The sequence below is a fragment of the Cetorhinus maximus genome, chromosome 23 (assembly GCF_964194155.1).
Source record: "Cetorhinus maximus chromosome 23, sCetMax3.hap1.1, whole genome shotgun sequence".
Taxonomy (NCBI): domain Eukaryota; kingdom Metazoa; phylum Chordata; class Chondrichthyes; order Lamniformes; family Cetorhinidae; genus Cetorhinus; species Cetorhinus maximus.
Window position 1 is genome coordinate 35,982,315 of NC_135901.1, and position 24,567 is coordinate 36,006,881.

Consider the following 24,567-nt stretch of genomic DNA (forward strand, 5'->3'; position numbering starts at 1 on the left):
CTTGGTGTCCCCCAAGGATCTATCCTTGGCCCCTCCTATTTCTCATCTACATGCTGCCACTCGGTGACATCATCCAAAAACACCGTGTTAGTTTTCACATGTACACTGACAACACCCAGCTCTACCTCACCACCATCCCTCTCCATTCCTCCACTGTTACTAAATTATCAAACTGCTTATCCCACATCCAGTACTGGATGAGCAGAAATTTCCTCCAGTTAAAAATTGGGAAGACCAAAGCCATTGTCTTCAGTCACCACTACAAATTCTGTTCCCTATCTACCAAGTCCATCCCTCTCCCTGGGAACTGTCTGAGGCTGAACCACACTGTTCACAATCTCGGTGTCATATTTGACCACAGGAGTTTCTGACCACATATCCACACCATCACTAACACCAGGTATTTCAATCTCCATAATGTCGCCTGACTCCACCTAACCCCAGCTCATCTGCTGAAACTTTTATCCATTTCCATGTCACCTTTAGACTTGACGATTCCATTACATTCCTGACCAGCTTCTCACATTCAACCCGTCCCCCACACAGAAACGTGGGATCATCCAAAACTCTGCTGTCCATGAGCTTTCTCACATCAAGTCCCCATCACCCCTGCACTCACTGACCTACATTGGCTCCTGGTCAAGCAGTGCCTTAATTTTAAAGTTCATAGCCTTGTTTACAAATCCCTCCATGGCCTCGTCCCTCCCTATCTCTTTAATCTCCAGTCACTCACCCTCTGAGATATCTGTGCTCCTCTCATTCTGGCCTCTTGAACATTCCTGATTTTAATTACTGCACCATTGGTGGCCGTGCCTCGGTGTGAAACCCTGAAATTCCCCCCCTAAACCTCTCCACCCCCTCCAGCTCTCTCTCCTGATTTAAGATGCTGGTTAAAATCTGCCTCTCCAATCAAGGTTTTGTCCATTTACTCTAATATCTCGCTTTGTGACTCTGTGTCAATTTTTTTCTTTATGAAACTCCTGTGAAGAACTTTGGAACATTTTATTACATTAAACGTGTTTTATAAATACAAGTTGTTGCTGTTTCATGACAGCCAGTTTGTGCACAGTAAGATTCCACAAACAACAATAAGACTAACTGATTAATCCAGGTTTTTTTTGGTGGTGTTAGTTAAAGCACGAATGTTGGTCCCATTGCACCAGCAGAACTCCCCTGTGGACAGGATGTGGAGTAGTTGAGCTCTCCTGAGCTGAGAGTGGAGCTGATTGAGCTGTTTGGCCTGTAGTGTACCTTGAAGAACAGCTGTCTTTTACCTACATCTAACCCATTCGAAATCCATGAAGTTTATGCATTCAAACAAAACAATAAATTATTCTCTCTTCATCAGTTCCACAGTGAGTGAAACAGGTGTAAACAAAATATCATTTTTTTTCCCTTATTACTGTGGGATACTGTGAAGCAGGCTTGTGCGGACTGTGTGTAGGTTGTGTGTGTGTGCGATTAATTTATTTAGACTGATGACAGTCACACTGCAAGGTTTATATCATGAAAATAATTAGGTGTAAAAGCAGACATTTTTGAAGTGGAGGTGAGTGAGCTAAGATGGGATATCAGTAGATACAACATGAATAGGAATTTGCATTGGGAGATAAATGAGGAGCTGAATTTTTAGCTATTGAATTTTAAAGAGAGAAAAAAGGAAGTCTTCCAACTGGCAAAGAGCACAAATAAATAAAGCAAAGTTATTAAGTTTATTTTTCCCTAAAGTAGTGACCATAAAAACAGCATGAAAGTTTTTAGATTCTGGGAAAGGTAACCTTCAAATTAAAATTTAAAAACATTGGGTATATGAGGGGTTTGGCCATGTGATCTTGAAGAGTGTGCCATGTGAACACAGTCCTATGAAGGAAGCAGCTTCTCACCACCCCAGAGAAGTGTCTGGTTGTTCCAGAAAGCTAAGTTTTCTTACAAGACTTGGATTTCCATTGTTGACTGAGAGGGAGAGAGAGAAGCTTGTGAAATACCTCCCTTATAGCAACAGTGGTGCCTTGTAGTAATATTACTGGATGTTTTACTGTTGTCTGGAAATGGGTGTTTATTTGTGAATCTAGCTAAGTAGAAATCTTTTGGGAAATGATATAAAACGAAAATTAACTGTGTAACTGTAATTTTATGTGTTTAAGTTTTCTTCCGTTAATAAATATTTTAAGTTAATATTTAAAATCCCCAAAAGCGGTAATGGAATCTTTACTTCTGACTTCAGTACACATACCTTCTTGAAATAAATACAAACTGCAAATTTGTTGTGATAGCCTGACCAAGTTTCCCTTTGGGATTTGGTCAGCCTGGCAAATACCACCTGCCATATCATAACACAGGGGGAAGCAGCAAAGCAGCAATATTCCGGCCCCGCACTCTCCAATCACCTACTGCCAGCAGAAAGCGGTGACTGTAGCTTCAATCAGTGGGTTACTGCCCATCCCTGAGACACAAGATACTCCAACCTGGGCCAAACCTCCCAATACACCGAGCATAGGCACAGGAAGATGCAGGTAGATTATATCCCTGTCACTAAACCTCCAAGCAGCATTTACAGAATGCCCAAGTGAGTCACAAATAAAAGACACACCAACTTTCTAAATCTTTTCACTGAAAAATCCATTCAATTTATTGAAAATCTGACTGTTGTGAATCTGAAAATGAGCACCATGGGGTTTGTGTTACTAAATGACTGGCTGTCCATTGTTTGTCTGTCAGGTTTGCAATTCAATTTTTGTTGGATATTGAAGTGAATCTCATTTCAAAATGAGGACACAAATCCAGGGACAAATCCTGAGGAAAATGGATCACAGTGTTTGGAAGGAGGTGCAGCTAAGCAGCAGAAGCTGTGAATGATGCTATTGATGATTGAGTGGAAGCCCCTTGGGCTTCTGCTGGTCAATTTCCTTCTCTGCCATTTCATTCAGTCATCTCACTGTGAATACAGATATGGATATAACATCACCGATTGCCTGACTAACAGCCTGAATCATTTCATCTCAGGGTTGTGGGTTTGAGCCTCACATTGGGTGCTCTTTGTTTTTAAACTTTTCTCCTTTTCCAGGTGAACTCCAGCTCTCCATTCTTCCAGCAGTGTCACCCCTCAAAATGTGTCTTTCTCCATCCTGCTTTGTTACTATCACTGATTCAGAAACTGAAGAAGGGCACTATGACCACCCACCCCAGGGTCAGATACTAGCTGTGCAGCTTTAGGGCCTGAATAAGATCCAACAGGGGGTCCCCTCCTGTGTTCCACTGGACGGCAGCTGGGGTCAGTCTGAGGACCCGAATAAGAGTCACAGGAGCTGGAGAACTGAACCCAGCTAGAGTAGAGGGAGGGAGAAAACTGGGAGTGGAGGAAGGAAATGGTGGAGATGGTGTGATGCGTTTGAACTTCAGCTCAGGGAAGACGGAGAGTGTGTGAGATGGGTATTTACAGCTTTGGGGAACAAGAGAGAAAAAAGTGTTCCATAGAAACTAGAACTCTCTGTTCTGAATTTCTATCCTGTACTGACAGCGATGCCCTTTGTAAACTATTTGCAGGATATTGGAGGGAGAGGATTTTCAGTCAGGAGACTCCAAACAAAAACCTTGGCCTGATTTTACAGCAGCAGATCTCAAACAGAGGGTCGTGATTCCCAGTGAGGTGGGGGGCTGAGGAATTGGGGTTGTGAGCTCCGGGGCAGCAATGGGGTATTTGGAGCAGAGACTCAGCCCAGACAGTCCTGCCATCGGGTTCGAGGCTCCAGGACACGTGCGTTTCTTTTCCTGCCAGTGGTCCGGGTGTCAAGAGAATGAGGTTCAAGGCCAGCATTTATTGCCCATCCTTAATTGCCCATCCCTGATTGCCCTTGAGAAGGTAGTGAACTGTCTTCTTGAGCAGCTGCAGTCCATGTGGTGTAGGTACACCCGCAGTGCTGTTAGGGAGGGAGTACCAGGATTTTGACCCAGCGTTAGTGAAGGAACAGCGATATATTTCCAAGTCAGGATGGTGAGTGACTTGGAGGGAAACTTGCAGGTGCTGGTGTTCACATGGATCTGCTGCCCTTGTCCTTCTAGATGGTAGTGATCATGGGTTTGTAAAGTTCTCTGAAAGAAGCACCATGAACTCCTCACACTTGTTGGAGGTGAAGATGGAGGAAGCAGAGGAGAGGGAGAGCCCTTCAAAAGGAACTAACTTGTGTTAGAGATGTTAAAAGATTCAACACACTGTATTTAGCACAAAGCTGATTTATTTGACTTTTATACAGAATATTAACACCTATAGCTGGGCTGGGGTATATTAACATTAGCAGAAACAGACCCCAATGCACAAGGTTCAGTCCTGAATGTGATTAACAGCAAAATCCAATCATTGGAGTTGCTTGTGAACTCGCTGGTGTCTCAGCAGGTGGGATGACCGAGCAAATTCCTTCCCACACTCTGAGCAGGTGAACGGCCTCTCCCCAGTGTGAATTCGCTGGTGTGCAGTGAGGTCAGATGATCGCCTGAACCCAGTCATACAATGAGAGCACCTGAATGGTCTCTCATCAGTGTGAACACGTTGATGGGATATCAGTTCCCAAGAACTTTTAAAACACTTCCCACAGTCTGGACATTTAAAAGGTCTCTCCCCAGTGTGAACCCGCTGGTGCTTCAGCAGGGTGGATGAATGAGTGAATCCCTTCCCACACACGGAGCAGATGAATGGTCTCTCCCCAGTGTGAACTCGCTGGTGTGTAATGAGGTGAAATGATCTCTTGAACCCAATCCCACAGTGAGAGCACCTGAATGATTTCTCATCAGTGTGAACGCGTTGATGGGACATCAGGTTCCCAGAACTTTTATAGCACTTCCCGCAGTCTGGACATTTAAAAGGTCTCTCATCAGTGTGAACTCGCTGGTGTTTTAGCAGGGTGGATGAATGAGTGAATCCCTTCCCACACTCGGAGCAGGTGAACGGTCTCTCCCCAGTGTGACTACGTCGATGTGTTTCCAGGTCAGATGGGGATCTGAAACCCTTCCCACAGTCCCCACATTTCCATGGCTTCTCTCTGTTGTAACTGCATTTATGTTTTGACAGGCCAGATGATTGGCTGAAGCCTCGTCCACACAGAGAGCACGTGTACAGTTTCTCCCCACTGTGAATGGTGCTTTTTCCTTCCATGTTCAAAAGCTGATGATATTCAGGTTACAATAAACTGGGCAACTCTGTCAGATCCTGATGTGATGTTTGCTTTCAGTTTCCCGACTGCAAATCCTCCCCTTCTAGTATTCTGTGAAACTGATTTCAAACAGAAAAAAAAAGAGTGAGAGAGAACCCACAAAAACTCAAAGGCAGGTTGTGAAATTGAGCTGAATGAATCTGGTAATCTGTGGGGCCAGCACGAGGAAAAAGTGACCATGAAAACTGCTGATTGTCATAAAAACCCAACTGGTTCACTCATGTCCTTCAGGGAAGGGCAGCTTCTACACAGTCTGTGCCCACTCAAGATTCTGTCAACAAATTTCAAAATTGTGCCTGAACACCAAGGTCTCGGTCATTTATACCTGTTAAGAAGAGCAGGGTTCCTAACACTGACTCCTGGGGAACTCCACTATAAATCTTCTTTCAGTCTGAAAAACATCCATTAAACACTCACTCAGCCAAATTCATATCCATGTTGCTGCTGTCCCTTTCATTCCTTGAGCTATGACTGCTATTCCAACACCTCCTCCTTATCAATTTTAAACGCCACAAGTGCCTGAACTACCTCCTCTTTCAGCATGTCCTATGCAGTATCTTCTTGCTTGGAAATGACAGGTGCAAAATATTCATTTAATGCCTCATCCATGCCCCCTGCCTCCATGTGCAAATTGTCCCTTTGGTTCCTAATCAGCCCCACTCCTCCTTTTACCACCCTGCTCCTTTTTATAAGCCGACACAAGACACTTTGATTTCCTCCTATATTAGCTGCCAGTCTCTTTCCATACACCCTCTTTGCTTCTCTTATTTGTATTTTCAATTCCCCTCTGAACCTTCTATATTCAGCCTGGTTCTTGGTTTTTTATCTACTTGACTTCTGTCATTAGCACATATATTCACCTCCATCTGAATCTTTATCTCTTTTATCATCGAGGGAGCTCCAGATTTGTTTGCCCTATCTTTTCCGCTCTGGGGGAATATCCCTTTACTGTGTCTAAACTATTTCTTCTTTAAAGACAACCGAGTGCTTAGTTCCAGTTTTTCCTGACAACCTTTGATTCCAGTTTACCTGAGTCGGGTCCATTCTTAAACCATTGAAATTGGCTTTCCCCAGTAAATTATTCCTACTTCTTCCTTAAATCTTTACCCACAGACAGAAAAGATTAACTGTTTACCTCCCAGATTCGAAGTATGATAATATTCAGGTCCTGATGAACCGAGCGACTCTGTCAGATCTTGATGTGATGTTTGGTTTGAGTTTTCCGTCTGTCAATCTCCTGTAAATATCCTGTAAAAGAAAGTTACAAAATCCATCACTGTCAGTCCAAGATTAGAAATTGAGAAGAGACAAACATTTCTTTTGGCTTGAGTTTGCTGTCTGTAAATCCTCCCCTTCTCACGCCCTATCAAAGGAGTTTCCAAAATCCATCCCTGTCAGTTCAGGATAGAAATGCACAACAAAAACAAAAATACCTGGAAAAACTCAGCAGGTCTGGCAGCATCTACGGAGAGGAACACAGTTAACGTTTCGAGTCCGAATGACCCTTCAACAGAACTAAGTAAAATCCTATATTTACTTAGTTCTGTTGAAGGGTCATTCGGACTTGAAACGTTAACTGTGTTTCTTTCCGCAGATGCTGCCAGACCTGCTGAGTTTTTCCAGGTATTTTTGATTTTGTTTTGGATTTCCAGCATCCGTAGTGTTTAGCTGTTATCTTAGAAATGCACAATATTCTCTCCTCCTGCTACCTGGACCATGGTGCCCGCGCATGCGCCCTGCTGCACATTGCCATATAAATTTGGAGGCCGCGCAAGCGCTCTGGCGCCCCTTGCCCCTATAAAGATGGCGGCTGTTAACTCGGGCCGGTCGCCGAGGGAGTTGCGGCCGCAGCTGCCGTCGTCCCGTCCGGTACAACCGCGAGGTCTGTAGCTTCATTTCGCGCTTTCAGGCCTCCTCTGGGTGATTTGTGAAGCCTCCCTGCCCATTCCGCCGCCTCCATCCTCTCCACTCACCAGCTCCATTCACTCGCCTGTTTTCGCCATTTCTCGGCCCCTTCGAACAGCAACAAGTAAAAGACTTTACTGCACATGCGCCGTTCAGAGACCGCACTGCGCATGTTCCAGTTACTGTCTCGCTCCGCCTGCGCATGATGTCCTATAATGAAGATAGGGCACATTATGTTCCCCGTTGTATGCTGGGTAAAGCTGCAGCCATTGAATGCCCATTTTGTTTCAAAGAATATTTTTTTTTTCAATCCAGTGACGATTGGAGGCACAGGGCCAAGATATAAACTTGTTACGTCGATTCAAATATCAATCAAAATGCACTGGCCTTCCACCATAGTTCTGTCCTGGGTGTAATTAACAACAGAACAAATATCTAGTTAGATGTCAACTCACTGCAGTCTCAGCAGGCGGCATGAATAAGTGATTTTTCTTCCCTTTCACAGGACATTTCAACTCCGTCTTGTCAGTAAGAATGTAGGAATTGTGCATCAAATCCCTGGAACTTTTAAAATTGGAGTGTTAACAGGTGGGCAAAATGAGTAACTCCCTTCGAAGACATGAAGTATTTGAATAGCCCTCTCTCTGGTGTGACTGTGCTGACGTGTCAGTAAATGGGATGACTGAGTGAATCCCTTTCCACATTCAGCTGGTGAATGATCTTATCAAAGTGTGATTTTACCCATGAGTTTCCAACTCACACTGGGATCTCAAACCCTTCTGAAAATGAGTTCTACATCCTCAACCATCCAAAGTTAGAGAAAATCAGGTGTTGTAAATCTGAAAAAGTAACAGAAAATGCCAGAATTTCCAACAGATCTGGTAGTGTGTATGGAGAGCTAAACATAGTTTACATTTCAGGACTATGACTTTCCATCAGAATTGCACTGCATCAGTGCACAGGCCTGAAAACTGAACTCAGATCCTCAATCCACAGATGCTCCTTGATGTGCTGAGTATTTCCAGCACTTCCTGCTTAATCTCTGGTTAAAGCAGTTGTTCCCGATTTGTACAACAGATTTATTATTTACATACAAACATAAAAACATGCGAATGAGGAACAGCAGGAGGCCATATGGCCCCTCGACCCTGCTCAGTCATTCAACAAAATCATGCTGAATTATTGTAACCTCAAATCCACATTCTCACCTACTTACTTTCACCACCTCGCTTATTAAGAATCTATCTGCCTCTGCCTTAAAAATTTTCAAATATTCTGCTTCCACCATTTTTTGAGGAAGAGAGTTCCAAAGACTCATGACCCACTGAGAGAAAAAAAAATCTCATCATCTCTGTCTTTCTTCTCATCCATCCACAAGTGGAGACATCTTCCACTTATCTGCCCCGTCAAACCCTTTCATTATCTTAAAGGTCTCGTTCAGGCCATCCCTCACTCTTATTACCGAGGCAACACATTTTCAACCAGTTCAATCTTTATTGATTGATATAGCTTTTCATTTCTGGCATAATTCCAGTCAATCTTATTAGCACCTTCCCCAGTGCTTCGTGATCCATCTTATAATATGGAGACAGCTAATCTGAGCATCAACATCACTATTGTCCCAAATTCCCGTTAGTTGGGAGGATCAGAATCACAATGGGAGAGGGGACTGTGGTTTCGAGCTGTTATTCACCATCCTCTATTTCAGCCATTCTCCCATTAGCTGAAAATAATATGAGATGAAATGACCTGATCCAAGGAGCCGCTCTGTAACATTATGAATCATCTACAAAGTTGTCTCTCACCTTGACAGTGCAACAGAGCGCAGTTTTCATTCTAAATCCACCAATTATACCATTAAGAATACCTGTCAGAGAATGACTAGATTTCAGCACGGGGCCATTGGAAAGCTCAGGTAACATGATTTCCAAGCAGTGAGGAGATGAATTCGCAATTCATGTGCACCTTATTTGTACGTTTTCCAGTTTTAAAAAAAATTCATTTGTGGGATGTGGGTGTCAATGACGAAACCAGCATTTATTGCCTATCCCTAATTGCCACTGAGCTGCTGGTGTGGAGCCGCCTTCTTGAACCACTACTGTCCCTGTTGTGTAGGTACACCCACAGTTCTGTTAGGATTTTGACCCAGTGACAGTGAAGGGATGGCGATATATTTCCAATTCAGGGTGGTGAGAGACTTGAAGGGGAACTTCCAGGTGGTGGTGTTCCCATATTTCTGCTGCCCTTGTCCTTCTAAATGTTAGCGGTTGTGTGTTTGGAAGGTGCTGGTTAAGGAGCCTTGGTGAGTTGCTGCAGTGCACCTTGTAGATGGTTCACAGAGCTGCCACTGTTCGTCGGTGGTGGAGGGAGTGAATGTTTGTGGATGTGGTGCCAATCAAGCAGGCTGCTTTGTCCTGGATGGTGTCAAGCTTCTTGAGTGTTGGAGCTGCACTCATCCAGGCAAGTGAAGGGTAATCCATCACACTTCTGACTTGTGCATGTCGGTGGTGCACAGGCTTTGGTGAGTTAGAAGGTTAGTTACTCATCGGACGATTCCTAGCCTCTCACCTGCTCTTGTAGCCACAGTATTTGTATGGTGAGTCCAATTCAGTTCCTGATCGATGGTAACCCCCTGGATGTCGATAGTGTGGGATTCAGTGATAGTAATGACATCGAACATCAGGGGGCAATGGTTAGATGCTCTCTTGTTGGAGATGGTCATTGCCTGAAACTTGTGTGGCGCGAATGTTACTTGCCACTTGTCAGCCCAAGCCTGGATATTGTCCAGGTCTTGTTGCATTTGGACATGGACGGCTTCAGGATCTGAGGAGTCGTGAATGGTGCAGAACATTGTGCAATCATCAATGAACATCCCCACTTCTGACCTTATGTTGGAAGGAAGGTCTTTGATGAAGCATCTGAAGATGGTTGGGCCGAGGACACTACGCTGAGGAACTCCTGAGGTGGTGTCCTGCACTGAGACGACTGACCTCCAACAACCACAACCATCTTCCTTTGTGCACAGTATGACTCCAACCAGCAGAGAGTTTTCCCCCTGATACCCATTGACCCCAGTTTTTCTCGGTCTCCTTGATGCCACACACAGTCAAAGACTCCCTTGATGTCAAGGCAGCTACTCTCACTGCACCCCTGGAGTTCAGCTGTTTTGTCCATGTTTGAACCAAGGCGGAAATGAGGTCAGAAGCTGAGTGAAACTGGCAGAACCAAATCTGAGCATCAGTGAGCTGGTTATTGCTAAGCACGTGCCGCTTGATAGCACTGTTGATGACTCCTTCCATCACTTTACTGATGACGGAGAGTAGACTGATGGGGCGGTAATTGGCCGGGTTGGATTTATAGTTGCATTGAGTCTATCAATTTCCATCTTGAATCTCAAGTTGAAGAGCGATAGACTCAGTGTATAAAATCACACAGTGCAGAAGAGGCCCTTCAGCCCATCGAGTCAGGTGAGAAACACCAGCACTTGGCCCATAGCCTTGAATGTTATGATGTGCCAAGTGCTCATCCGGGTACTTTTTAAAGGATGTGAGGCAACCCGCCTCCACCACCCACCCTCTGGGTAAAAACGTTTTTCCTCACATCCCCATAAATCTCCTGCCCCTCACCTTGAACTTGTCTAGATATTTGGACACGAAGGGAATTAATGGGTATGGGGATAGGGTGGCGAAGTGGAGATGAGGTGGATGATCATTTAATGGTGCAGTAAGTACAATGCGTGTATAGCCTACCCATGCTCCTATTCCTTGTGTTCTTATGAACATCACTGTGTATCATTTCCATGAAAGCCCAGCAGATGCAGCAACCACCTTTTCACCTCCACCCCATGTCCCAGAGCCCCAGAAACAATCTCCAGGTGACACAGCGATATACTTGTACTTCTTTGTATTTTGTATTGTGTATTCACTGTTCACGATGTGGTCTCCTCTTTGCTGAGGAAACAAAATCCCGATTGGGTGACTGTTCTGTAGACGAATAGCAGTCTGCAAGTGTGGTCCAGAGCTTCTGATTATTTACCTGTTTGTTTCTCCACTGCACTCCAGCTCTGATCTCTCTGTCCTCGTCCTGCTGCACTGTTCAAATGAAGCTTCATGGAAGCTCGAGGAACAGCAGCTCATGTTCCAGTTCGGGTCTTTACAATATTCCAGACTCAACATTCACTTGAATAATTTTTGACCTCATTCTCTTCAGACAGTAGGTGCTGGTACATGTTCTGCTGTTACCATTTATACCTCCTCTGGGCCTGTCTTCTGTTTCTTCACTTCACCCATCAGTTTATTTCCTTATATAATCATCACCAAATGTTGCCTCGCACCATCATCCCCTTTGTCATTTAATCACTCCATCCTTCCATCTTATCACATGACTGTTTGTTCTTTCCCTCTCCTTTCCCTGACTCTGTTCATTTTTGTAAGCTTTTAAATCTCTAAATTCTTCCAGTTTGGATAAAAGGTCACCGACCTGAAACATTCACTCTGTTTCCCTCTCCATCAAAGCTGTTTGACCTGCTGAGAGTTCACAACATTTTCTATTTTGAGTACCTTGTTTTTGGGGTCACAGTGGATCAGTTTTCTCTGAATTATCGTTGCCTGTTTAAAGGTGAAGAAGGGGCTTTTACAGAATGAGACAATAACTGTCCCCCTGTTCGACATGAAACTAAACTCACTGTTAATTCCTCCTCAGTAACAATTGTAAACACAAAGCTTCCAGCCGGGATTGAACCGGGGACTTTCTCATGTAAAGTAAAGGTGATAATCAGTGCACTAGAGAAATGAGTGTGAATCCCCCCCCCCCGGACAGAGGGGAACTGACCATCCATCTCTAGCTCTAATTCCCAAACAGAAAATGCTGCCAAGAATCAGCAAGTCAGGCTGAGTCTGTGGCCACTCTCACCATTTGAAACAGTCACAATGCCCGGCTGATTGACGGCAGCTCCGGACCAATAGGAAGCAGGGGGCGTGACTGGAGGACCGAACGGGAGCAGCTGGTCCTCCAACCATTCGGAATGAACGAGGGGCGGGGCCGGGCTGGGAGTGAAGCATGCGCAGTGTGAGGAATGGCGATGGAGAGATGTTTGTTTTTCTAATCCGGAATCGGTGAGGAAGTGAATGGCGGGTCGGAGGGAGTGATGGGTCCGGCGTGTGGGCGGGGAGGCTTCGTAAACATATTCTGTGAACCGCAAACCCAGAAAAATAACTTCCCAGTCTCCAGGGGACCGTCTCCCCATTTGCACCGAGCGAGGCCGCTGCTTTCTCCCAGTTACAGACACTGGGTAACGGCCGCCATCTTTATTGGGGGCAATGTGCATCAGGGCGCATGCGCGACCGCCATCTTTATATGGGGCAAAAACAGAATGTTGGGAAACTTCAGTATGTCTGACAGCATCTGTGGAGAGAGAGACAGTTAACGTCTCTTCAGAGATGAAGAGAAGAAATATCATGGACTTCATACTGTTTAAGAGGGGTGGAGCAGGTGAAAGATAATATTCAGGTCCTGATGAATCGAGTGACTCTGTCCAATCTTGATGTGATGTTTGGTTTGAATTTCCCATCTGCAAATACTCACCAAGGCTCCTTAGGCAGCACTTTCCAAACTTACTACCACTACCATCTAGAAGGACAAGGGCAGCAGATAGATGGGAACACCACCACCTGGAAGTTCCCCTCCAAGCCACTCATCATCCTGACTTGGATGATATCACTTGGATATCACTATTCCTTCACTGCCGCTGGGTCAAAATCTTGGAACTCCCTTCCTAACAGCACTGTGAGTGTACCTACACCACATGGACTGCATGGTTCAAGAAGGCAGCTCAGCACAACCACCTCGAGGACAATGAGGCATGGGCAATAAATGCTGGCCTAGCCAGCGATGTTCACATCCCATGAATGAACAAAAAAAATGCTGTAAAAAGGAGATTATTAAAAAATCCATCACAGTCCAAAAGTTGGTGCGGGAGGGAGGGCTTTAGATTCCCAGATCAATGGGCCTATTTCTGGGAAAGGTGGGACTTGGACAGGTCTGACCGGTTACACCTGAACTGGAACGGGACCAACATCCTTGCACGAGGATTGCTCATGCTGTGGGTGGTAGTTTGAGCTAATTTGGCAGTGGGATGGGTTACGGAGTGGAGGTATAGTAGGGGTGATGCACAGACAAGTATAGAAGAAAAAGCAAGTCAGCCTGGAAGGCAGATCGGATGTAGTCAAGTTAAGGCACAAGGGAGAATGGCAAGCCTGGATGGCACCTATTATAATGCAAGGAGCCTTGCGAGTAAGGCAGATGAGTTGAGGGTGTTGATTAACACATGGGGATATAATATAATTGCTATCACGGAGACATGGTTGAGGGAGGCGCAGGACCGGCAGCTCAATATTCCAGGATATGGAATCTTCGGGTGAGATGGGGGAGGGGGTGTAAAAGAGGAGGTGGGGTCACAATATTGATCAAGGTGCCAATTACTGCAATAAGGAGGGATGATATCTGAGAAGGTTCTTCAAATGAGGCCATATAGGGAGAGCTTAAGAACAAAAAAGGGGAAATCACATTGTTGGGAGTATACTGTAGACCCCCAAACAGTCAGCGAGAGGTAGAAGAGCATATATGTAGGCAAATCTCACAAATGTGTAAAAATAACAGGATAATAATGGTTGGGGATTTCAACTTGCCCAATATTAACTGGGATAGACTAAGTGTGAAAGGCTCAGAGGGGGCTGAATTCTTAAAATGTATCCAGGAGAGCTTTTTAAGCTAGCATGTAGGAAGTCCTACAAGAGGGGCAATGGCGCGAAGCCGGGCAAGTGGTAGAAGTTTCTGTGGGGGAGCATTTCGGTGATAGTGACCATATCCCAGGAAGATTTAAGTTAGTTATGGAAAAAGCCAAAGATGGTCATGAAATAAAAGTTGTGAATTGGGCGAAGGCTGATTTTAATATGATAAGGCAAGATCTGGACAAAGTGGACTGGGAGCAGCTACTTGTAGGAAAATCTACATCAGAGCGGTGGGAGTCATTCAAAAAGGAAATAGTGAGAGTGCAGGGCCGAAAATAAACCAAATTTCAAAGGAAACAACAGTTTATACTGCATGAGAAAAGGGTGCTGATTGGTTGGCCAGTCAGTTCTGATTGGTCATTGCCAAGGAGAATGTACCAGGGAGCTATCATCATGTGCTTTTGTTTAATTCAACTGAAGGTGCCATGCCTGGACTTGTTCCTTCTGCCTGCAGAGGACAGCTCCCTGTGTATAAATATATGTAGCTTCTAGCAAGTGTAAGTGAGACACATTACAAGCCTGACTGATAATCTTTGAAATTTGATGTTCTTGCATCTGTCCTGATGAGTACAAGATGAAAAGTTTGGTAGAATGTCTCTTTTTTTAACAATACTCAAGTGTCTTAAAGGGGGAAGTCTGGTAGACAGAGGGAGAGGTGTAGGGAGAGAATCTCAGAGCTTGGGTATGAGGGAACTGAAGGCATGGTCACTAATGGTGGAGTGATTAAAATAGGGAATGTACAAGGTCAGAATTACAGCAGTGTAAATATCTCAGATGGTCGTGGGGCTGGAGGAGATTACAGAGATAAGGAGGGGCGAGGCCATGGAGGGATTTGAAAACAAGGTTGAGAATTTTAAAATCAAGTTGCTGCTTGACCGGGAGCCAGGGCAGGTCAGGAAGCAGAGGGGTGTTAGGGGAATGAGCCTCGCTGTGAGTGAAGACATGGTTAGAAGACATTTGGATGGTGTCAAGTTTGTCGAGGGTAACGTGTGCGACCAGCCAGGAGTGTGTTGGAATAGTCGAGTCTGGAGGTAACAACGGCAACGATGAGGGTTTCAGCAGCAGATTCACTGAGACAGGGTGAGGTTGGGTGATGTTACAGAGGTGGAAACAGGTGATCAGAGTGATGACACAGATATGAGGTCAGAAACTCATCTCGAGATCAATTTTAACACCGAGGTTGTGAACAGACTGGTTTAATCTCAGACTGTTCCCAGGGAGAGGGATGGAGTTGGTATCTAGGGAATGGAGATTGGAGCAGGGACTGAAAACAGTGTCTTCAGTCTTCTCGGTGTTTAATTGGAGTTAATTAGTCATCAGGAAGAGAAGCAGGAACCAGAATGGGCCATGAGACTGATCCCAGGTTTAACTTAGTTAGAGAGGGAGAGAAGGAAGGAAGGAAACCCTGGGAGGTTTGGAGAAACCACCTTCACAATCACTCATTAAATCACCACACAGTAAGTTTTGGCACAAGATTAATGTCTGCTATTCTGTATGGTCGGTCGGGGGTTTCAGATTAATGATTTGTCACGAGTAATGACTAAAGTGAATGATCAGACATATTGTCATCTCCAGTTGTTGAAATCTGTTAAAAAGATACAGAAATAATTGTCCAAAACTCTGTTTGGATTTCAGCACAGGGAGGAGGGAGAGTGTGTGGGATGGGGATTTGCAGCTTTGGGGGAACAAGCGATGCAGAAATGTTCCACAGGAACTAGAATTGTCTGTTCTGAATTTCTATCCCGTTCTTACAGTGATGACTTTTGTAAACTCCTCTTACAGAGAATTAGAAGGGGAGGCCTTGTAGACGGGGAACTCAAACCAAACATCACATCAAGATCTGACAGAGTCACTCGATTCATCAGGACCTGAATATCATGGAACTTTGACTGTGGAAGGAGAAATGTTTGTCTGTTCTGTCTGTGGGAAAAGATTTCAAACATCAGTGTGACTGGAAAAGCACCGAGACACAGACACGCCCGAGTGAGAGTGTTCCAGTGAACTGACTGTGGAAAGAGCTTTAACCAGTTACACAGCATCACACCATTCACAGTGGGGAGAAACTACACGTGTTCTCTGTGTGGACGAGGCTTCAACTTATCATCAAACCTGGAGAGACACAGGGACACCTGCACCATGGAGAAACCATGGAAATGTGGGGATTGTGGGAAAGGATTCAATTACCCATCCCATCTGGAAAACCATCGACGCCGTCACACTGGGGAGAGACCGTTCACCTGCTCCATGTGTGGGAAGGGATTCACTCAGTTATCCAACCTGCTAACACACCAACAGTTACACACTGCAGAGAGACCATTCACCTGCTCCAAGTGTGGGAAGGGATACACTCGATTATCCCACCTACTCACACACCAGCGAGTTCACAATGGAGAGAGGCCATTCACCTGCGCTGTATGTGGGAAAGGATTCGCTGGGTCCCCTAACCTGCTGAAGCACCAGCAACTTCACACTGAGGAGAGGCCGTTCAGCTGTACTTCCTGTGGAAAGAGATTCAGGTCTTCATTCAACCTCAGTGTACACCAGGGAGTTCACACTGGGGAGAGGCTGTTCGCCTGCTCTGAGTGTTGGAAGGGATTCACTCAGTTGTCTAGCCTGCTGACACACTAGCGAGTTCACACTGGGGAGAGACCATTCAACTGCTACGAGTGTGGGAAGGGATTCACTCAGTCATCCCACCTGCTGACGCACAAACGAGTTCACACTGGGGAGAGACCATTCAGCTGCTCTGAGTGTGGGAAGAAATTCACTCAGTCATCCACACTGCTGACACACCAGCGTGTACACTCTGAAGAGAGACAGTTCACCTGCTCTGTATGCGGGAAAGGATTCACTGGGTCCACTGTCCTGCTGAAGCACCAGCGAATTCACACTGAGGAGAGGCCGTTCAGCTGTACTTCCTGTAGAAAGAGATTCAGGTCTTCATCCAACCTCAAAGTGCACCAGCGAGTTCACACTGGAGAGAGGAGGTTCACCTGCTCCAACTGTGGGAAAGGATTCACTCAGTCATCCAGCCTGCTGACACACCAGCGAATTCACACTGAGGAGAGACCGTTCCCCTGTACTTCCTGTGGAAAGAGATTCAGGTCTTCATCCAACTAAAAAGTACACCAGCGAATTCACACTGGAGAGAGGCCATTCACCTGCTCTGACTGTGGGAAGGGATTCACTCAGTTATCCCACCTGCTGAAACACCAGCGAGTTCATAAGTGACTGCAGGGATTGGATTCTGCTGTTAATCACATCCAGGATGAAAAGTCTGACAATATTAGGCTTGTTTCTGCTAATGTTTACAATCCCTGTAACTGGGCTGGAGTTTAATATTCTGGATCTATATCTGATTGTGTTCTCGGGGCTGCAGTGTCCCTTTAAGAACCGCTGTCTCTGATCTTTCCCCATAATTCAGGAACTCTCATCAGAAATTAGTTTACAACAAGATTCTGAACTTTTACTTCAATCCTAAATTGATCTTTGGTACGAACTCTACAATTCAGTGTCTGAGAGGTTCCACTGATTAACATCTCCAATTAGAAAGTGCTGATTAATCCTTGCTGACAATTCTTACTGACTTGTACATTACTCACAGCGACACCTCCATTATCCACCAGTAAGAAGGGGAATGGGAATTGGTGGAGAATCGAGAGTTCCCAAATGTTACCCCTCCCGCCTGATACAGAAATCCCCTCGGCACGGGAATGGAGACAAGTTCAATCCAAGTAACGGACTGTAAGTAATCACTGTCTAATAACCCTATAAAAAGGTTAAAATAGGCTCTCGGGAGCAAAGAAATTTTGAGGCGATCCGTATTGGCTTCAGCCCAACACCCACACTCCCCACACCAGTTAACCATTCAGAAGAGACTGCCACCAGCAGCTACGGAGACCAGCACTCACTCTGTGCCCTCCGGGACCAGTAATCCATTCTAACCTGTCATGGGTCGTGTGTTTCTCGTGTCTATTTAGGTTCTGCATCATATTTAAACTGTCACTTCTCAATGAACTACTTTAAAATCACTTCTGCGCTCAACCCCCTTTTCAGGTAATCTGTGACTCCCGAACCTAAATCTTACAAGTGCTGTTAGGAGTGGGATCGGAGTGATCGAGACCATAGGCTTGAGAAGCAACACACTTACTTAAATGTGAATGGAGAAGTTCCTAAGTGAAGCCAGGAGTATACAATGGCATTGACACATTACAGGGAGCAACTAATAGATAGTCTGATAGAGAAAACAGGCCGGCCGGGGGTGAGAGATATCCCGGGGATTGGTGAAGAGTGTGACCGGGATTACGAGTATATCCTTGATAGGATTTCTAAAGAGGGTCAGAGAGGACAGATTAAGTTGAAAAAGGTCCAGAATGAGTTAGAAAATACCCGCAGGTGAATAGAGAGCTAGAGAACCTTTAAAGTCAGTGCATGAACCTTTGTTGAACCAGATGTATTTACGACATGTTAATAATTTAGAATTGTGTGAGATGATCGGCAGGTGGGGAGGATGAATATAAGACAATAGTTATGACATTTTAGCAGAAAAGATTTGACATTTATTCTTGGTGGCTCCTCAATAGTTTGTGTTGCTGATGCTGATCATTCTAGTAGCTTTAGTATGTTATCTACAGTTTGTCATCAAGAAATTAGGAAAACAAACTCGTAGCTTAGAAATAGTGAGGTTCGTCAGAAATCAGTTGTGAGAAGTCAATAAGGATATTCCCTTCTCAAGCTGGGGAGATCTGTGAATTAAGAGGCAAGGTCCCAGACAGCGGTTCTTCAAGGTACACTGCAGGTCCGACAGCTCAATCAGCTCCACTCTCAGCTCAGGAGAGCTCAACAACTCCGCATCCTGTCCACAGGGGAGTTCTCCTGGTGCAGTAGGACCAACATTCGCTTTACCTAACACCACCAAAAAAAAACCAGATTAATCATTTATTTGTGTGATTGTTGTTTGTGGAATCTTACTTTGCGCATCTGGCCGTCATAAAACATAAGCAACTTGCCTTTATATAACATGTTTAATGTAATAAAACATCCCAAGGTGCTTCAGAGGAGGTTTGTAAAGAAATATTTGACACCCAGTCACAGAGGACGATATTCGGGTAAATGGACAAAACCTTGATTGGAGAGGCAGATTTTAACCAACATCTTTAATCAGGAGAGAGAGCTGGAGGGGTTGGAGAGGTTTAGGGAGGGAATTTCAGAGTTTCACACTGAGGCACAGCCACCAATGGTGCAGTAATTAAAATCAGGGATGTTCAAGAGGACAGAATGAGAGGAGCACAGATACCTCAGAGGGTGAGTGACTGGAGGTTACAGAGATCGGGAGGGACGAGACCATGGAGGGATTTGTAAACAAGGATGTGAATTTTAAACTGGAGGCATTGCTTGACCAGGAGCCAGTGTAGATCAGAGAGCACAGGGCTGATGGGTGAATGGGACCTGGTGTGATAAAGGTCATGGTCAGCAGAGTTTTGGATGATCTCATGTTTCCGTGTGGGGGTGGGGTGAATGTGAGGGGCCGGCCAGGAACGTATTGGAATTGTCAAGTCTAAAGGTAACACGGACATGGATGAGGGTTTGAGCAGCAGATGAGCTGGGGGTGGGGTGGAGACAGGCGACGTTATGGAGATTGAAATATCTGGTGTTAGTGATGGTGTGGATATGTGGTCAGAAACTCATCTTGGAGCCAAATAAGACACCGAGATTGGGAACAGTGTGGTTCAGCCTCAGACAATTCCCAGAGAGAGGGATGGACTCGGTGGTTAGGGAACAGAATTTGTAGTGGTGACCGAAGACAATGGCTTTGGTTTTCCTGATTTTTAATTGGTGGAAATTTCTGCTCATCCAGTACTGGATGTGGGATAAGCAGTTTTGATCATTTAGTAACAGTGGAGGAATGGAGAGGGATGGTGGTGAGGTAGAGCTGGGTGTTGTCAGTGTACATGTGAAAACTAACATGGTGCTTTTGGATGATGTCACCGAGTGGCAGCATGTAGATGAGAAATAGGAGGGGCCAAGGTTAGATCCTTGGGGGACACCAAGTACAAGGACTTTGGAGAGGAAAGGGAGGTTGGAGATGTGTGAGGTGATGCATTTTGGGAGGACTAACAAGGCAAGAGAGTTCACGATGAATGGTAGGATCCTAGGAAGTACAGAGCATAAGAGCGACATTGGTGTGCATGTCCATAGATACTTGAAGGCATCAGAACAGATAGATAAGGTGGTTAAGAAGGCAAATGGGATACATATGGGAGTCGAGGCATTGAATACAAGAGCAGGGAAATTATGATGGAGCTGTATAAAACATTAGTTAAGCCACATCTGGACTACTGTGTGCAGTTCTATAGGAAGGATGTGATTGCACTGGAGAGGGTGCAGAGGAGATTCACCAGGATGTTGCCTGGGCTGGAGAGTTTCAGCAATGAAGAGAGACTAGATAGGCTGGGGTTGTTTTCCTTGGAGCAGAGAAGGCTGAGCGGGGACCTGATTGAGGTATACAAAATTATGAATGGCATAGATATGGTACATAGGAAGAAATTTTTTCCCTTAGTGGAGGGGTCAATAATCAGGGGGCATAGATTTGAGTAATTTTTTTTCACCCAGAGGGTGGTTAGAATCTGGAACACACTGCCTGCAGGGGAGGTAGAGGCAGCAACCCTCACAACATTTAAGAAGTATTTAGATGAACACTTGAAAAGCCACAGCTTACAGGGCTACAGGCCAAGTGCTGGAAAATGGGGTGAGAGTAGATAGGGGCTTAATGACTGGCGTAGACACAATGGGTTCCATGCTGTAAAACTCTATGACTCTGGTGGTAGTTTGCAAAGATGGTGGGGGTCAAAGGTTGCTTTTTTAGGATGGGTAGTGACGGTGGGTTTAAAGCTGGAGAGGCAGTAATAAAAGAGAGAGAGAACGATTGACAATATCAGCTAACATGGAAAAGTTGGATTGTCTGCAGTTTAGTGAGCATAAGTGTTAGGGGAGCAGCAGGTGGTTCTCATGGACAAGATGAGCACTGAGAGGGCATCAGGGGAGATGGGAGAGAAAGTGGAGAAAGATGTGGGTTCAGGGCTTAGACAGGGGGGATCTTTAGAGACAGTTTGTCCCGGTGGGCTAGTGGAAGGGAGGGAAGCAGCAGAGGCAGCTGATCAGATTGTCTCAATCTTAGTGACAAAGAAGCTCCATGAGCTCCTCACACTTGTTGTTGGAGGTGAGGATGGAGGAGACAGGGGAGAAGGAGAGCCCTTCAAAAGGAACTAACCTGTGTTTGAGATAATAAAAATATTTGACAATGTATTTCACACAAAGCTGATGTATTTGACTTTTATTCAGAATGTTATACCCGATAACTGGGATGGCATTAATGAACATCAACAGAATCAGACCCCAGTGAACATGGTTCAGTTCTGGATATGATCAACAGCAAAATCCAATCACTTGGTTACTTGTGAGTTCTCTGGTGTCTCAGTAGGTGGGATGACTGAATGAATCCCCTCCCACACACGGAGCAGGTAAATGGCCTCTCCCCAGTGTGAATGCGCTGGTGTACAGTGAGTTGAGATGATTGCCTGAACCCAGTCCTACAGTGAGAGCACCTGAATGGTCTCTCGTCAGTGTGAACACGTTGATGAGGCATCAATTCCTGAGAACGTTTAAAGCACTTCCCACAGTCTGGGCATTGAAAAGGTCTCTCGTCAGTGTGAACTCGCTGGTGTATCTGCAGGGCGGTTGAATTACTGAATCGCATCCCACACTCAGAGCAGGTGAATGGCTTCTCCCTGGTGTGAACTCGCAGGTGTTTCTGCAGGATGGATAACTGAATCCCTTCCCACACTCAGAGCAGGTGAATGGTCTCTCCCCAGTGTGAACTCGCTGGTGTGTCAGAAGGTTGAAAGACCGAGTGAATGCCATTCCACACTTGGAGCAGATGAACGGTCTCTCCCCAGTGTGACAGCGCTGGTGTACAATGAGTGACATGAGGCCTTGAACCCGCTCCCACAGTGAGAGCACCTGAATGGTCTCTCATCAGTGTGAACATGTTGATGGGACATCAGTTCCTGAGAACTTTTAAAGCACTTCCCACATTCTGGGCATTTGAAAGGTCTCTCAACAGTGTGAACCCGCTGGTGTCTCAGCAGGGTGGATAAACCAGGAAGTCCTTTCCCACACTCAGAACAGGTGACTGACCTCTCCCCAGTGTGAACACGCTGGTGTGTCAATAGGTGGGACAACCGAGTGAATCCCTTCCCACACTCGGAGCAGGTGAACGGTCTCTCCCCAGTGTGACTGCGCCAATGAATTTCCAGCTGGGATGGGTAACTGAATCCCTTCCCACAGTCCCCACAATTCCACAGTTTCCTCCCAGTATGAACAATGCTTTTTCCTTCCATGTTCAAAGGCTGATGATCTTCAGGTCCCGATGAATCCAAAGACTCTTTCAAATCCTAATCTGTTGTTTTGTTTCAGCTTCCCAACTGCAAATCCTCCCTTCTAATACTCTGTGAAATTGATTACAACAGAAAAAAGGGAGTGAGAGAGAGCCTACAAAAACACAAAGGCAGGTTGTGAAATTGAGCTGAATGAATCTGGGAATTTGTGGGGCCGGCACTGGGAAAAAGTGACCATGAAAACTGCTGGATTGTCATAAAAACCCAACTGGTTCACTAATGTCCTTCAGGGAAGGGAACCTGCCACCCGGTCTGGACCTACACTAGACTTTGGCCCACAAGGGAGGAGAGGGAAAGAGAAAAAGAGCGAAAGAGAGAGGTGGGAGAAGCAGAGGGACTTTATGTATCTAGAGCTTGACCAGAACCCTGACAGAATCGCCCAAACACTCAACCTCCATCACTCAGCAGGACCAGGGTTGCAGGTGTATGTGAACACGATCACCCCCAAGTTCCCCTCCGAGACACACGGCGATATAGTTCTAAGTCAGGATAGTGTGTGACTTGGAGGGGAACTTGCAGGTGGTGGTGTTCCCATGCATCTGCTGCCCTTGACACTCTCAGTGTTAAAGGTCACAGGTTTGGATGCTGCTGCCGAACCAGCCTTGGTGTGTTGCTGCAGTGCATCTTGTAGATGGTAAACACTCCTGACACTGTGGCTGGAGAAACTGAGGGTGCCAAGTAAGTTGAAGGGAGATTTGATCGAGGTGTGCAAGTAAATGGTAGGTTTAGATAAGGTGGATAAAGAAAAGCCATTCACAATAGCTGATAGTAAAAGGATTACAAGACACAGTTTTAAGATTTAGTGCAAGACCCACAGGGGGGATGTGAGGAAGTAATTTACACAGTGAGTGGTAATGACCTGGAACTTACACTCAGAGGCCGACAATGTCCTGGTCCTGAAGGATGGAGTGATTCAGTCAGGTTTTGATGTGATGTTTGGTTGGAGTTTCCTGTCTGAGAATCCCGCTGTAATATCCTGCAGAAAGTGAACAAGAGGCATTACTGTCAGAGGGCGGCTCTTACCCCGGCTCGGAGATCGGAAGAGGCCGCAGCTGCTGTCGGTTTGATGTAAACAGGGACCGGGAGTTTCTAATTCGGGTCTTGAGTCCTCCACCGGCTGTTTATGAAACCTCCCAGTCCGCACTGACTCCATTTCTCTCCTGCACTCGGCTGTCACTCACCCTTTCCCGCCTCCTTCCTCCTTCAGCTCCCGCACTCCCCGGGCTTCAGGTACAATGACACTACGCCTGCGCGGAACCTCAGCCCTCTCGCCCCGCCCCTCATTCACTCCGATTGGCTGGAGGACCAGCCGACCCCGTTCGGACCTCCAGTCTTCCTATTGGTCAATCAGCCGGGCATTGTGACGGTTTCAGATGCTGAGAGCGGCCACAGACTCAGCCTGACTTGCTGATTCTTGGCAGCATTTTCTGTTTGGGAATTAGAGCTAGAGATGGATGGTCAGTTCCCCTCTGTCCGGGGGGGATTCACACTCATTTCCCTAGTGCACTGATTATCACCTTTACTTTACATGAGAAAGTCCCCGGTTCAATCCCGGCTGGAAGCTTTGTGTTTACAATTGTTACTGAGGAGGAATTAACAGTGAGTTTAGTTTCATGTCGAACAGGGGAACAGTTATTGTCTCATTCTGTAAAAGCTCCTTCTTCACCTTTAAACAGGGAACGATAAGTCAGAGAAAACTGATCCACTGTGACCCTGAAACAAGATTCTGCAGATGCTGCAAATCCGACCTCAAAACAGAAAATGTTGGAAACACTCAGCAGGTCAAACAGCTTCTGTGGAGAGGGAAACAGAGTGAATGTTTCAGGTCGGTGACCTTTTATCCAAACTGGAAGGATTTAAAGATGGGGCCAGTGTGTCGGGAGACGGGACAAGTATACAGTACATGTTGCTGACCTTCAAAATTCACACGATTCCTGATGTTCATGAGTTGCCTCACTTTCTTTCCCATTAAATCCATTTGCTGATCTATCAGTAATGGACTTGCTGCCATCTCGAATAAAACTGTTTTCACCACTAAGGGTCCGCTGGTATTTAATAGTCTTCATGATTCGTTGAATTTAAATTCCACCAGCTGTGATTCTGAATCTCAACCACAAAATGCTGATAGTACTCAGTGGTCATGCCGAGGCTGTGGAAAGTAAAACAGTTAATAGTTCAGGTCATTGAACTTCAAACAGAACTGGAAAATAAGTG

General features: G+C 45.6%; 3 protein-coding genes across 5 annotated transcripts in view; 2 read left to right on the plus strand and 1 right to left on the minus strand.

The window, feature by feature from the left end:
* Positions 1 to 24,567, plus strand: part of LOC144697978 (uncharacterized) — a 608,842-nt gene that overhangs the window by 256,370 nt on the left and 327,905 nt on the right. The window lies entirely within an intron of this gene.
* On the minus strand, positions 4,236 to 23,587 carry LOC144697504 (uncharacterized). 2 transcript variants are annotated; one of them, XM_078569519.1, is made up of 4 exons: positions 23,224 to 23,587; positions 8,915 to 8,976; positions 6,340 to 6,441; positions 4,236 to 5,263 (listed from the first exon to the last, which is right to left on the minus strand). In XM_078569519.1, the coding sequence occupies exon 4, from the start codon at positions 5,144 to 5,146 to the stop codon at positions 4,352 to 4,354; it is 795 nt and encodes a 264-aa protein (XP_078425645.1). In that variant the 5' UTR covers positions 5,147 to 5,263; positions 6,340 to 6,441; positions 8,915 to 8,976; positions 23,224 to 23,587; the 3' UTR covers positions 4,236 to 4,351. The 2 variants fall into 2 exon arrangements, with proteins under 2 accessions (XP_078425645.1, XP_078425644.1); XM_078569518.1 differs by lacking the exon at positions 8,915 to 8,976.
* Positions 12,171 to 16,530, plus strand: LOC144697539 (uncharacterized). 2 transcript variants are annotated; one of them, XM_078569580.1, is made up of 2 exons: positions 12,171 to 12,223; positions 15,680 to 16,530. In XM_078569580.1, the coding sequence occupies exon 2, from the start codon at positions 16,034 to 16,036 to the stop codon at positions 16,523 to 16,525; it is 492 nt and encodes a 163-aa protein (XP_078425706.1). In that variant the 5' UTR covers positions 12,171 to 12,223; positions 15,680 to 16,033; the 3' UTR covers positions 16,526 to 16,530. The 2 variants fall into 2 exon arrangements, with proteins under 2 accessions (XP_078425706.1, XP_078425707.1); XM_078569581.1 differs by lacking the exon at positions 12,171 to 12,223 and adding an exon at positions 12,554 to 12,632.